The 15103-nt window shown below is 45.4% G+C and overlaps 1 protein-coding gene across 1 annotated transcript in view; it reads left to right on the top strand.

The window, feature by feature from the left end:
* The window catches only part of LOC310958367 (synaptic vesicle glycoprotein 2C-like), a gene marked incomplete at its 5' end in the record, with an annotated part of 52750 nt that overhangs the window by 25555 nt on the left and 12092 nt on the right, over window positions 1–15103 (top strand). The window contains 2 exons of the mRNA XM_083929273.1: window positions 7124–7304; window positions 11167–11318. Coding sequence (XP_083785399.1) covers window positions 7124–7304; window positions 11167–11318 — 333 coding nt within the window. The remainder of the gene's footprint in view (window positions 1–7123; window positions 7305–11166; window positions 11319–15103) is intronic.

Below are 15103 nucleotides of genomic sequence, written 5' to 3'. Positions count from 1 at the left end.
AATGTTGCAGCCTGAGGTCTCTTCCTCCTTCACAACAAACACCTCCTGCACAACCACAGCATCTGTTCACCTGCTCACTGTCCCGGCGAAGAGGTTCAACGCGGATTTACCGTAAAACCTGACTGAGTCGTTGATGCTGCATTCATCCTGTAAGGTCTGCAAAGTCCTTGGGAGACTGATGGACTGATCAATTTCAAAAGTTAAATAAATAAATAAATAAAACCATTTGCCATCTGGTGCACTGAGTATTCACTGTGCCAAGGGATGGTAATCTTTACTGTTGTCTGTGAGAAACGAAGCATCTTTAAAGTGAAATCTTGAACGCCTCAGTTTCTAGTATAAGATAGGAGATAACACAAAAAATGATGATCTATGAATAACAGTCTTTTAATGCCGTGTCGGCCGGTGGGCGGGCTTGATTTTGGCTCGACTCGGTCACAAACTTTGTAATTTTTACAGCTAAACAGTACACTAAAATATTTTACAGAAAACACAATACAGCTGCAGAAACGAGCCTCCGCGCCTGCTCCAGCTCCTCCGACGCGTATCATTTTTCAAAGGCCCCTTCCTTGCTGCTTGCAGCTTTAATTAAATATTTCCCCCCTGAAACGTGATTGAGAATGCAGTTTCATTGTATGGGAACATCATTTTCTAGAAGCCAGGGCTGTGGATAGAAGAACAAATCATTTTGCCTCTATGTCAGGGTGTCAAAGTGATCCAGTAAAGGGCCGCCTCGCTGTGGCTGCAGGTTTTCATTCCAACCAAGCAAAAACACACCTGACTAGAGTCATGCAATCACCTGAATTGTCTTCACACAGTTGATTTGTTGGATTAGGTGTGTTTTTGATTGGTTGGAATGAAAACCTGCAGCCACAGCGACTCTTTACTGGATCACTTTGACACCCCTGCTCCATGGTAAGGGAGCCCTGGATATCCAAATGGGTGTGATTGTGTGTGTGTGTGGCTCAGGTGGCCTGAAGATGTTTTGATGCTATCGTTTGTTTTTGTACAGTAGATGAACTTAAATGAGTATTTTGAGTGAACTACAGATTACCAAAAAAATCAGCAGGTGTTGGTGTAATTAATACCCGAGGAATGTGCCGCTCCCAGGGGTCTACTCTCTCCCTCGCCCCCGCCTCCCCCGCTGCAACCCACCTGTCAATCACAGGCTCCTCTGGGAATTCCCTCATCTGTTGAAATCCTGAAAAAGCTCTCACATAATGTCCTGAACGTACCCGCTGAGGAAATGAACGCTTGATTCTACTGACTGCTGTCTGTCTCCTCTCATCCGTGCCTGGACACTGCACGGCGGCGTGGAGAGAAAACAGAAGCCGGGAGGTGTCAAGAGAGAATTACACTTACACATAAGAGCTAATTACTACAGGGGAGGGAGGGGAGGCAGCATGTGTGGAGACAACTCAAGAGTTATCTGGAGTAATCCCTGTGGATGCAGAGAGAAGCTGCACAGTGTGCCGTTTAAAAAAAAGAGCATAGACACCGTCTGCTGGGAGCGCTCGCTTCAGGAAAGATTAGCAGGTGGGCTCAGTGCAACTTTACTGAGAGTTATTATGTCGAGGCATCAAAATGCTTCTGCTACATGTATTTAAAGGAAAAAACAACAGTTTTTTTACACTAACCACTAGCAGCCATAGTTGTGGTTTTATTTGCACAGAGATTTCTGCAGCAGCTTCAAGACAATGGCAAGTCTTTGTAGACACAGCGTCCTTATAAGGGCGACTGTGGCTCAGAGGCAGAGTGGGTCGTCCTCCATTCGAGAGATTGGCGTTTCGATCCCCACCTCCCCCGGTCCACATGTTGAAGTATCCTTGGGCAAAACACTGAACCCTGAATTGCTCCCCGTGCTGTGCATGGGTGTGTGAATGTGGTGTGAATGGTTAGATTAGATGGTGTGTAGATGTCCACTGCCATCAGTGTGAATGTCTGTGTGAACGGGTGAATGTGACAAACACTGTGAAAGCGCCTTGAGTAGTCAGAAGACTAGAAAGGCGTTATTTAAGTACAAGTCCATTTACCATTAATTAGTCGTCCTTCCTACAAAAGAGCTAAGTGGGAAAATATGTTTTTATTAGGGACGATCTGTTGGATCAGTAGATCGGCTGTTCGATCACCAGTTCCTCCAGTCAAACATTGAAGTGTTCTTGAGAAATACTCTTAATACCAAATTGCTCTTGAAGGCTGTGCCGTCAGTGTGTACAATGGAGAATGAATGTGTGTGTGAAAGGGTGAATGTGGCAGCGAGTGGAAAAGTACCTTCATTCATTCATTCTTCTTCAACCGCTGGAGCCGATCCCAGCTGACATCGGGCGTAAGGCGGGGTACACCCTGGACAGGACGCCAGTCTATCACAGGGCACATAGAGACGAACAGAGACAGACAACCATTCACACCTACGGGTGATTTAGAGTCATCAATTAACCGAACACCTGCACGTCTTTGGACTGTGGGAGGAAACCGGAGAACCCGGAGAAAACCCACGCAGACACGGGGAGAACATGCAAACTCCACACAGAAAGGCCGAGGTCGGTATGCGAACCTGTGACCTTCTTGCTGTGAGGCGACAGTACTAACCACTACACCACCGTGTACCTTGATAGATCAAAAGACTGTCTCTAATACAAGCAAGCCCCCATCACATTTTTAGGCTAGTCTTGATTTTATTTGGAGGTTAAAGTTTATGAATAATTAGGGGCGTGGCCTCTTGAGTGACAGCTAGCCTCTGACCCTCACTTCTCCTTGGAGGTAAATGTCAGTCAGATGGACGTATGTCCCTCCCCCCCAATGTCACATACATGCCCTTTTTTGGTCAGAGGAAATGAGGCGGAGTCAAAGTCTGACAAGATGGCGGCTCCCGTAGGCGAGGACGACTGGATCAAGTTGAGAGAACGGACCCAGACTGGTATGCTACGTCCATTTTTTATACTGTCTATGTATGTGTACAGGTCAATTTACCATTTGATCCTCCATTCCAGATAGAAAATATCTCAAGAATTACAATACAGCAATTTTGTACAGACATTCATGGTCCCTATAAGATGTGTCCACCTTACTTTGTGCCTGTCCAGACCTGGAATTTACGTGTACCAATCCAGTCACAAGTGGACAGCTCTAAGTATGTAAATTCACACCTGGAACCAGTTGTGATTGGATCTTCACTTGCTCTACACGCAAATAAACACGTATATCATGCGTTGTTGGACTTCATCTGCGGAAAAAGATTAAATAAAAACATACTGGGTTCCTTCCTTGGCGTGTTCCAGGAAAACCAAGATGTTTGACGCACTTGTAATATCTCTACGGGCTCTTTGAATTCTTCAGATGGTGTGGACAAAGCAAGTTTTACACTATTTGAGAACGCTACACTCACACAGAGGACATCGGTTGAGTCTGCGGTCTTTCACCGTGGCCCAGGACACACGCTGCTAAAAGAATGTGGCCATAAGTGGCCCAGACCACCTCTGAATGCGGTCCGAGCGACCAGATCTCTATGCGTCCTCAAAGGGTGCATTCTCAGCTGTACTTAGAGATGTCCATTAGACCTCCCTAATACCCGGTCTGAACAGGGCCTTTGACCTCATCTACTGTCACCAGCAGGTCAAAGTTTTCACTTATCCTGTAAAACAAATACTAGAGAGCAGACGTGGAAGACTTTGTTTGTCTGCTGAACTCTCCTGACTTCCACTTGTGCTTTACAGTATGTGCATAGCAGAGACCCAGAGCTTCTTTGGAAGTCTATTTTCTTTCATGACATAAATGCAGTAGTGATTGTGTGTTCGGCTCTGAGTGCTTTCAAAATGTCTGTGACCACAAGGTGCTGTGGCTGAACGCATCCTGTGTGGACCCTGATGGAGGACTGTAAGCTCTGCTGTGCTGGTTTCACCGCACAGTCTGTGGAGACCCGCTGTAAAGTTGTAGTATTTTCTTCCAAGACTAATCAGTTTGGGGTTGATAGCATGTTTGAAACCTGTTTGGATTATTTTATGTGATGCTGATGGTGTGTTACCGAGGCCAAACACTTAAACACTGTATTGTCCCTGCGGCCCACTGCTTTTAACTGTCTCATTTACATAAAAGCTCTGCTATCTAGAGGCGTGTGCAGGTTTTAAAGGTCTGACCTGAGTTTGAACCCTGTGGAAAATCACAAATCCAATCTCGGGAAGATTCATAATGCGTCTCAGATGCCCCATCACCTTCACCACCATCCCCCTTTATTACAGATACAAACCCGCATAAGAGGAGCCGTAAAACAAATGAGCCGCAGATAGCATCTTCTTCAGTACATGCGTTCGAATGCATTGTTTGAGTGTAGCTACACCAATCAAAAGATGCCACCGGGTGCAGAATGCAGCCGTTTTGATATTCACTTTGATATTTGCAGTGTAGTGCTCGCGCTTTATATCCTGCCGCCGATGGGAGAGGCTTCCCTGCAGCAGCTGTGCATAGATAGATCCAGCGGCTGTCACCTGTAATGAATCACTAGCTCTCAGCATCATGTCTGCGCGGCTCGATAAGACCTTCTACTTTCAGCGTATCTGTCCCATCACCTCAAACACAGAGGGAGGAGTAAAAAAAAAGAAAGAGGAAGGGGGAGAAAGAAGAAAAGGCTTCCTCTCCTCTGTCTGCGGTCTTTCTGGTGCTGCCTCGTCAAACAATCGCATCTCCCCCCTCCAAATGCATTAGCATTTTTATTAGCACGTTGAGAGTAAAGTGGATTATTTACTGGCCTGACATCCCCCCCTCCATCCCACCACTCCCCTTTTCCACCAGCCAGTCCTTTCTGCTGCGTGTCGCTGGGGACAGGAAGAGAAACGACCCCGACTTCCTGCGGAGACGAATGCTTTTACTTTAAGAACAGGGCTGCAGGTCAACGACTGCTCTGTTTCCTCCACAGTTACTTTAAGATACATCCGCTACCAAGTCTTCATTTTAGCACAAGATGACAGACAAAGACATATCAGATTATCATACCAGTCAGATGAATGAAATGCAAACTCTATGCAAAGTGAATACGCTATTGAAGCTTGTCATTGCCCGTGCACATTGAGCAGCTGCTGTACCGTAATCCCTTCACTCTTTAGCTTTATCATGTAATGTGGTTCCACAATGCTGACCCAGCGAAAGCCACACACACTGAGCGCCATAATGGACAAACTATGCCTTCGCTCCAGTCAAAACACAGAGTATAGAGTTGATCTACGGTGTTGTTGTGCTCTCAGAGCCAGGTTCAAAGAATCGATCCCGGCTCTGATATTTATATAGACTTACATCTGATGTGACCTCTCAGTCTTCCGTCGATAGCTGGGAAATAGCAGAACCAATTTCCGTCTGTGCGCTGTTACTCCACTGATGCACTTGGAAAGCACCACTTAATGCTTCAGATGATGTTTGTATGTGTGTGTGTGTGTGTGTGTGTGTGTGTGTGTCTGTGTGTCCAAGACCAATGCAATATTGGACCACTAATACCTGCAATGTCATCAGGTGTCCAACCAATCTAACACGTCTTTCATTAGTATGTAATGGACATGTAGCTTTTATATGCTGTACAACAGGCTCAGAGTGCTACAGCTATGCTACATTAGCTTAATTGTGTTGAAATGTACCGTTTGGAGGAAAGTGGCACTTTGAAAGTGACCCCCAGCACCTGCATTAAAGCAGCAGAATGAATACAGCACACTTAAGAAACCCAACTCTGCAGTTCCTTTCACCTCTTTGCAGCATTTTAATCCTAATCTTCCCTTTAATGTCCACAATGAGGAAATTTGTCTTGGGCTTCACCACACAAAACCACATAAAATCACACAATAACACGCAATAATATCATTCAATACACAAAGAAAGAGTAACGAGGTGATGTGCATAGCTCTAAAATGCCCTGGAATGCGTTCATGAATTTAATATTGTATTGTAATACTGTATTCAGTATGAATGACTTCTTATGAATACTTTCCGTTGTTTTGGCAGCTCTATAGCGCCTTCCTGAGGGGAGTTTGTGAAATTCATTGTCCAGGGGGTGACTGGGATCAGCTAAAAATCCTCGGTGCTTTCCATTCGACTCTATTGCCGTAAATGCATCCCAGCTGTTTCTGCTCCCTCCGTATGGTTTCACTGGGTGTTGTCTGTTTCTAAACCCCAGGTTACCACACCAAGTACATACTGTATAATGTAACACAGTACACTTTCCACAAGGCCCTGATAGGCCAGGTCCAAAGTGTTCTTACATGAAAATAATTCAATTTTCCGACAAGATGCGAGCGCTGCATTGCTTTTTCTTTAAAAAACACTCAGTGTTAAAAGTAAAACTTCAAATTGCAATCAAAAAAAGTTCCTAAGTATTTAAACTCCTGCAGGTGGAAGATCTACATTGACTCTCTGGTGAGCTACAGTACATCAACGTGTGTGGGTTCACCGCTCGTTTTCACAGTTTTCATAGGCGTCTTTCCATTCATTCATCGCTTGTCCCTGTCGGGGGCGTGAGGTGGGGTCCACCCTGGACAGGACGCCAGTCTATCACAGGACACATAGAGACGAACAGAGACAGACAACCATTCACACCTACGGGTGATTTAGAGTCATCAATGAACCGAACACCTGCACGTCTTTGGACTGTGGGAGGAAACCGGAGAACCCGGAGAAAACCCACGCAGACACGGGGAGAACATGCAAACTCCACACAGAAGGGCCCCAGCTGGGATTCGAACCAGGAACCCTCTCGCTGTGAGGCGACAGTCCTAACCACCATTCACCGTGTCGATGGGCGTCTTTGTCTCATGATTTTTTGTAGTTTTGCATCAAAATGGAATCCATCTGAGATGACACCGACTCTGTACTCGGGAGCTGAGAGGGGAAAGACGGTTTAATGGATACGGACATTTGCGTTTTCACACGCAGCTCCTCCTAATGTTTAGATAGGTTAGCTGTGCATGTGTGAAAGGGGGCTTATGTGTGATGGGTGAATCCATTTACGAATAAGTGTGAGTGCAAACTGTCTCCTCTTCTCTTAAGTGTAATATGTGTTTTCTTCACTCAGCAGTTTCACTTCCAAACATTCGCCTCCAGAGTGATTGAGGTCATTTACGTCTACGTCTCTGTTTCTCCCTGTGTGCAGGCAGCATCGTGTATCTGGGGATGATGTTTGGAGCCTTCTTTTGGGGCGGCCTTTCAGACAAGGTGGGCCGTAAACAGTGCCTGCTCATATCCATGTCCGTCAACGGCTTCTTCGCCTTCCTCTCCTCCTTTGTCCAGGGCTACAGCATGTTCCTCTTCTGCCGCATGGTGTCCGGCTTCGGGTGAGTTCCCTCTTCTCTTGAATAGTTTCCTACTTTACAGAGACTGACGCCCCCCTCTGAGGGCATCTCACTCTCCAGCCTCATCCCTCCCATCCTCCAGTCAAAGCACATGTCAAGAGGTTATTCTAGCAATGGCACAGACCCATCTTCACAAGGCGAAACTCAAAACGTTTGCAGAAATCGACCAAGCACAGTAAATGAACATCTGTGCGTTTTAGCCTCGTGTGGTCTGCTCAGCTGGCCACAACCTCGATATGTGACGCCCTTTCATCTCACTGATCTGACCTCGCTGACATACTGGACCTCCATATCAAATGTCAAGATCCTGGTCAAGCCCACAGAAAGTGCATTATATGAGCGAGCATAGTTATGGGACACAATGTGTATTACGTTTTTAATCAGACCAGTGGTGATGACTTAAGATCGTCTATGAAGAGCCTCAGATGACATTAATAAGACCAACAGTTCAGTTAAATGTTGTAAGACTGAAGGCATTCTTGCGAGTGGTTAAAAAAACATTTTATTTTCAGGCTGCTGTACCAGAGTATTTGATTGTGTATGCATCTCCATTCCTGATCAGTATGTTTCTAGGGAGTGGCACTCCATCGCTCTCTAATCCGGGTTCGAATCCCGGCTGGGGCCCTTCTGTGTTGGGTTTGCATGTTGTCCCCGTGTCTGCGTGGGTTTTCTCCGGGTTCTCCGGTTTCCTCACACGATCCAAAGACGTGCAGGTGTTCGGTTCAGTGATGACTCTAAATCACCCGTAGGTGTGAATGGTTGTCTGTCTCTGTTCGTCTCTATGTGCCCTGCGATAGACTGCCGTCCTGTCCAGGGTGGACCCCGCCGATCGGCTCCAGCACCCCCACGAACCATATAGGGACAAGCATTTAAAGATGGACGGATGATTTCTGCCATCATTAATGTCTTTAAGAGGTGGTGGCACATGAAACTATCAGTGGGAAAGAATCCACTGGTACCAACCATGTCATGCTAGCTTGTTGGGAAGCTAGCTTAAATAATCAGGCTAAATTTGGTGAGGGAAAAACTTGCATGGCCATTTTCAAAGGGGTCCTGTGACTTCTGACCTCAAGATATTTGAATGAAAATGGGTTCTTTAGGTCCCCACCAGTCTCCTCTTTACAGATATGCCCAGTTAATGCTAATCCCATTTAGATTGAGGAAATTATGCTGTACAAATGAGTTCTTTTAGCCTATTAAAAAATGTGAATATTTTTAATATAATCTCACCCTAAAGATCCACTGTCCCTCCATAAAGAAGATCAAAATGCATTAATCATGCGTCTGTAAGGGTTAAAGTAGATATGAGTAGTGGGCGTAGCCTGCAAGTGCCACTGTTTCTGATTTGCAGTCGGCTCACTTTGCTTATTTACTGTACCAGTCAGCCTGTCATTGCATTTGTATCTAAAAAAACAGCTTCTACCTTAATGGCTTTGCGTTCATTTCTTAATTAGTAGCCTTAGCTTTTATTTTATCACTTAATTCTCAATCTGTACGCATGTGCATATTTATAGTGAGGGTAAAATAAATTTATGGTTGTGCGTTTGTTTATTTTTGGGAAAATGTAACAATTTGATGGAAATCTGCCTGAACATCTTTTTTACGACCTCATTCTGAGAGAAATACGATCGGGCATCGAGTGTTGTTGCAAGTTTGACTAGATTCTGCATGTTTCATTAAGACTTTCCTTGCCTCATTAACTTTGCAGCCATAAGCTGTCTGAACAAATAGGAAAAGGAGATTAGGTAGGAAGTGTTTTTGTATAAAACGCAACAACAACAAAAACCACCAGCCCTCCTCCTGCAGCTCTTCCCTCTCTGTGTCCTCTGCCCCTCCCTTACAGCATCATGTACAGGAAGTAGTCAATCAATCAATGTGATCCTGATCGACCATTCAGAGGGAATTACCTCCTGTGACATGCGGCGTACGTAAACGTAGCTTCCAGGTGTAAAAAGTAAAGCCAATGGTAAAGTGCCTTAAAGCTGCATTCTCTCTAATGTCCAGCAGGAGGAGACTCCACTTAAAGCTGCATTCTCTCTAATGTCCAGCAGGAGGAGACTCCACTTAAAGCTGCATTCTCGCCAATGTCCAGCAGGAGGAGACTCCACTTAAAGCTGCATTCTCTCTAATGTCCAGCAGGAGGAGACTCCACTTAAAGCTGCATTCTCTCTAATGTCCAGCAGGAGGAGACTCCACTTAAAGCTGTATTCTCTCTAATGTCCAGCAGGGGGAGACTCCACTTAAAGCTGCATTCTCTCTAATGTCCAGCAGGAGGAGACTCCACTTAAAGCTGCATTCTCTCTAATGTCCAGCAGGGGGAGACTCCACTTAAAGCTGCATTCTCTCTAATGTCCAGCAGGAGGAGACTCCACTTAAAGCTGCATTCTCTCTAATGTCCAGCAGGAGGAGACTCCACTTAAAGCTGTATTCTCTCTAATGTCCAGCAGGGGGAGACTCCACTTAAAGCTGCATTCTCTCTAATGTCCAGCAGGAGGAGACTCCACTTAAAGCTGCATTCTCTCTAATGTCCAGCAGAAGGAGACTCCACTTAAAGCTGCATTCTCTCTAATGTCCAGCAGGAGGAGACTCCACTTAAAGCTGCATTCTCTCTAATGTCCAGCAGGGGGAGACTCCAACTCTAATAACAATGTTGTACTCTAAAGCTGTATACTTACAAACACTGCACATAGTATTGTTTTATAATGCTGTGTCCAGTTAAGAGAAACAAGTATGCAACAAAACAGAAAAACACAAATACAATGCAATGACAATGCAATGATGTTAACACAGAGTCTGCTTCACACATCCTTTTTCATTAGCCACTTCACCGTGGTCCAGCTCGACATTGATCTCCTTTCTCACTCCTTCGTCAAATTTGCCATTTTGTTTTTTCTCTTCTATAATTTATGGCTGAAAGTCTGGAACTGTGAAACTAAACCTGCGAGAGAGTCGATACAGGCACAGATGGGCTGCTGCTGACACATCACACTGCATTGATATGGAGCCATTATATACAAAAGATGAAACGTTCTCACATTAATACTCTGATTCTCTGCAAAAGTGAGAGATTAAATGACACACTTGTAATATCCCCCGTGCTCCAGTTTGGTGCTTTTGCATTTTCTTTGGTCAGATACAAACAATATTTTCACACGACAGATAAGCTGAAGTGGACACTGTTGCTGATGATACGAGTTTAAAATGTGTTTCCTTTCGGAGTCTTTGTGGTTCTGAGTTGAAATCTAACATAATAACATAAGATAATCTAGCAGAAGTTGTCTGCCAAACTTATGTACAGTACAGTACTCTGTCCCTAAGGGCACTCTCACACTGTCCTTCCGCACCGTGCCCCGGGCTTTAGAGTACTTGTCCCCCCCCCAGGCCCAACACGCGCACATAAAATGATATAAGGGCCGCCGTAGGCGTCGTGCTCATGCTCGTGTGCACGCTCGTGCTTGTACATGTGCAAACGCGCTTTACAAAAGCCCACCTCTCCCAAACGGACCGTGGTCGGCAACCTGGCTGCAGCTAGGTGCGGAGTGGTTGCACTCACACTGGTCAAACGTACTAGGCTCTACCCGAAAAACCTGTTTTGACCCGGTGCGGAAGGACAGTGTGAGTGCTCCCTAAGATAATGAGTCATGAGAATTTGTTTCACGTTCACAGCTCAAATGTGCTCATTCTTTCAAAGTGACAAATGAATAACTGCAAATGATTCTCTGTAACCATAAATCTGTTTTGCATCTTCATAAATGTTTGTCATCACACACATCAATAATAGCTACAATGACGGTCGGACGCCTGAAGCATACATACAGCTAATTACAGCCAACCGTATTTGCAGGATTGGTGGAGCGGTGCCCATCGTGTTCTCGTACTTTGCGGAGGTGTTGGCTCGGGAGAAGAGAGGAGAGCATCTGAGCTGGCTGTGCATGTTCTGGATGATCGGAGGAATTTACGCCTCAGCCATGGCCTGGGCCATCATCCCACACTATGGTGAGTGACAACTCTGACCTCATGTACCAGTCATAGTAATGCCACAATGATGAACCACAAAATATTCTCAAAAAGATGCTAAATATCCACAGTTTTACACAAAAGGACCAAAAAATGTCCAGAAAGAGATAAAAATGACTACAGTGATGCAAAAAACACACTCAAAACAACCATGAAGAGATGCTAAATGACATGTAACATGATTAAAAATAGATGCAAAAAAATTACAGAGACATACAAAACAACTAAAAATGGACGGAAAATAGATGTTAAATGACCACAGAGGGAAACAAGACGACAACATAGAAACGTAAAATGTCTAAAACCCACCAAAAAAAGATGTAAATTGTCTAAAAATAGATGCAAAACCACCACAAAAGATGTAAAATGAATAAAAATAGACGCAAAACCACCACAAAAAGATGCAACATGTCTAAAAATAGATGCAAAATGACTTAAAATGGATGCAAAGCAATCACAAAAATAAGTAAAATTAATAAAAATAGATGCAGATGCATGCAGAACAGTCACCGGCAAACAAAACAACTAAAATGGGCATAAAAGGAGAACAAAGAGAAACAAAATGAGCGCATACTGTAGAAAACCGTCTTAAATTAAGTGCAGAATGACAGAAAGACCCAAATGACTACAAGACCTCTAAAAGTAGACTCTTTGAATGTGGGTGTCTTGTTCCTACGTAGACAGAGTGGGGGGCCTCTTACTAGTCTGTGCCCAGGGGCCCGTTGGCTCAGACTCCGCCCATGATCTTCCAGGAATGCAGATGACTCTGCGTGACACTGCAGAAAAAGTTGAGAATATTGCCAGCCTCTTAGTGACAATGCAAAAATGACTCCATGTTCATATAGTCTGAGGTTCCCCACTGTCAGGAATCACTCGCATCACTAGTTTAAACATTACTGCAAATAGGCAATAAAGTTTGACTCGACGGTGTGTTCCTTCTGTTGATGATGCTCCCTGCTGCTGCTGCTGCGGCGGTGACGATGACAGATAACGTGCAGGTTTGCATTGCAAATATTCCCCGAATCATGGGGCTTAATTTAGCAAGAGCCTCCGGGGGGGGGGGGGGGTACACAAACACAAGGCAGGTGGCAGCGTAGGCGGAGGCTCTGACAATAGCAGAGAAAGCAGCAAAGCATATGTCACAGTAAATTTTAAAGACACCGCATCATCAGTGTAAGAAACCAAAAGAGGAGCACACTGTCGGTCCACAGGCTAAACTGCACAGTCAGCATTTGTGGCCGCGTCGGAGGTAAAACTAAACATACGTCGAGGAAAAGAACCGCACAAGACATAGTAGAGAGTGGGCTTGAGGATAACAGAGAAAGGGAGGAGGTGCGTGTCAGAGGATAGGGACGAAATGAGCAAACAAAATCAATTTGGTGTGTAGGGGGGTGAACGAGGAGAGAGGACCAGAGAGAGAGAGAGAGAGAGAGAGAGAGATTAGGAGGACAAGCGGGGAGGAGAGGTGGAGAGTGCGCTTGATTTATGCGGCCCGTGTCAGGGATAATCGAAAGGTGAAGGGATACAGCGGAGGGCTGAGGGGAGGCGGCGAGAGAAAACAAAGAGGGAGCGACGGAGTGAAAAGGCATTATAAGAAAGGATGGGTGAGGAGGAACGCTTTCTTTGTTTGCCGTTTTCAGTGTTGATCAGATATGATGTAGTTTGCTCTTGGACCCCGGCCATCAGGACACTGCCTCTGCCAGGGAGTGTGACTCTATAAGGCGTGGGCCCCGGGTTGATGAAGTACCTCGAACAAGTGGTGTTCTTATCTAGATTAAAGTCACAGGACCAATACAAACTTCACTCCAACATGTGGAGAGAACTAATCGGTGAAGTTCAGAGTTCTTCAGTTGGAGAGATCACGAACTGTGCAGGGAAGAAAACACCTTAGGTACAATCCTTAAAGTGTATTACCGGCGCAAAATCATCCCATTGTCTTTTTTGAGCACTTACATTGTATAATTGTAATTCATTGAATTCATTGAATAAGCCATTGAGACAGTTTTTTTTAGAGCAGGGGTGTCAAACTCAAGCCCGTAGGCCACATCTGGCCCGCGGTGTAACTATATCTGGCCCGCAAGATCATACCCAGGTTCTGTGAGTAGTGGCCCGCGAGTGTAAAGCACATGCACGTCTACTTTTCTGTTAGCAAACATGAGCATCCATGCTACCAGTCTCTGCAGACACACTGAATCCACCCCTCCCCAAAAACGCCCAAAAGAAAGATGGAGGACAGGATCTTTCAGCAGATGATCTGTGTGTGAAGGTAAAGAGCTGTTTGTCACCGTGGCTGTAACCAAAGAATCAACCAGAAGAAACACCACGACAAGAACAAGGACCTGCACTGGAAAGGTTCAACATTACACATCTGCACATTTGCAGTCTTTTTCGTGTAACAACTATTAACAGAGAAAGCTGGGAGATTCACTAACAGCCGGACGTGGCTAACAGTGATTAGCTCGGGAAGGCATTCAGTGGTCTTTTTTAACCACTAATGCTGCTGAAAATAACAGCAAACCTCTGCAGCAGCATGAGAAGAGCCCCTACACACAAAACAAAGCAGCAACAGCGTAGTTAGTGAAGCCAGAGTTTATTAAAAGAGTGTTTTAAAGACTTACCTACTGGCCCCTGTACCAGCTCCTCTCATAGTAAAGTCCATTACAGTGGATTACCAAAGTCAATCCCAAAGGAAGGAGCCCATTGGTGCTTTGTTGTGTGTGTAGGGACTCTTCTCATGCTGCTGCAGAGGTTTGCTGTTATTTTCAGCAGTATTAGTGGTTAAAAAAGACGTTTGAATGCCTTCACCGTACTGCCCCGAGCTAATCACTGTTAGCCACGTCCGGCTGTTAGCTACTCTCCCGGGTTTCTCTGTTAAGTTGTTACACGGTCCACAGGAAGGGGAGGGACTTCCCCTCTCTATGTGCTGTGGCAAGCAAAGGCAAGCATGCTGCGTACCCAGCAGGCCGTTCGGCAGTGTAACAGTTAAAAAACACCACCCAATGTTTACATAATGTACTCATAAATATCCTCAGCAATACACCTGCCAAGTGTGAAGTCCTTTTTGCTGAGTCATTGTAAACAGAGCGTGGCCAGCCTTAGACTTCTCATCTCCAAATGACCTAGCTGTAATGAAAATGGAGGGCAGGGCGTTGTGTAACAGCGTGATTTGTTTCTGTTTCTGCTCCGGTGCTGAACGTTAGCGGAGTCAGCTAAACTCATTTGGAAGCAGACGCCGGTGCAACCTGCTGCTGTCCACTGTGAGTGACTGTGCGGCTGACAGCGCAGTCACTAGGATTTCATAGCTGGACTATGACCAGGACGCTTTTGATTCTTTTGACTAATGAACCAAAGACATTAACACATGAGAGGCATACGGGCTTACAGGACAAAAACAGTCACTTCTCAACACAGGCAACGTGATGTTTTGCTTGTTGAACACTTTTAATGTGAAGCAGCGACAGTAGGAACAGTTTGCATTAGCAGTTAGCAGTTAGCTTAACACAGCTCTAATGCAGTGACAGTAAAAGACATCACACGCTGCAGCGCTTTGTGTGAAACCAATCACAAGCACAGGAATGGCTGCTGGACTCTGCCGCTAACGCTACGTATGGGTTTATGTATGTCTATTTAACTTTCATTCATTCATTCATCTTCAACCGCTTGTCCCTGTTGGGGTCGCGGGGGGCTGGAGCCAATCCCAGCTGACATCGGGCGTGAGGCGGGGTCCACCCTGGACAGGACGCCAGTCTATCACAGGACACATA

Source organism: Echiichthys vipera (assembly GCF_963691815.1).
Source record: "Echiichthys vipera genome assembly, chromosome: 16".
Classification (NCBI taxonomy): Eukaryota; Metazoa; Chordata; class Actinopteri; order Perciformes; family Trachinidae; genus Echiichthys; species Echiichthys vipera.
This window is presented reverse-complemented; position numbering and strand designations above follow the sequence as displayed.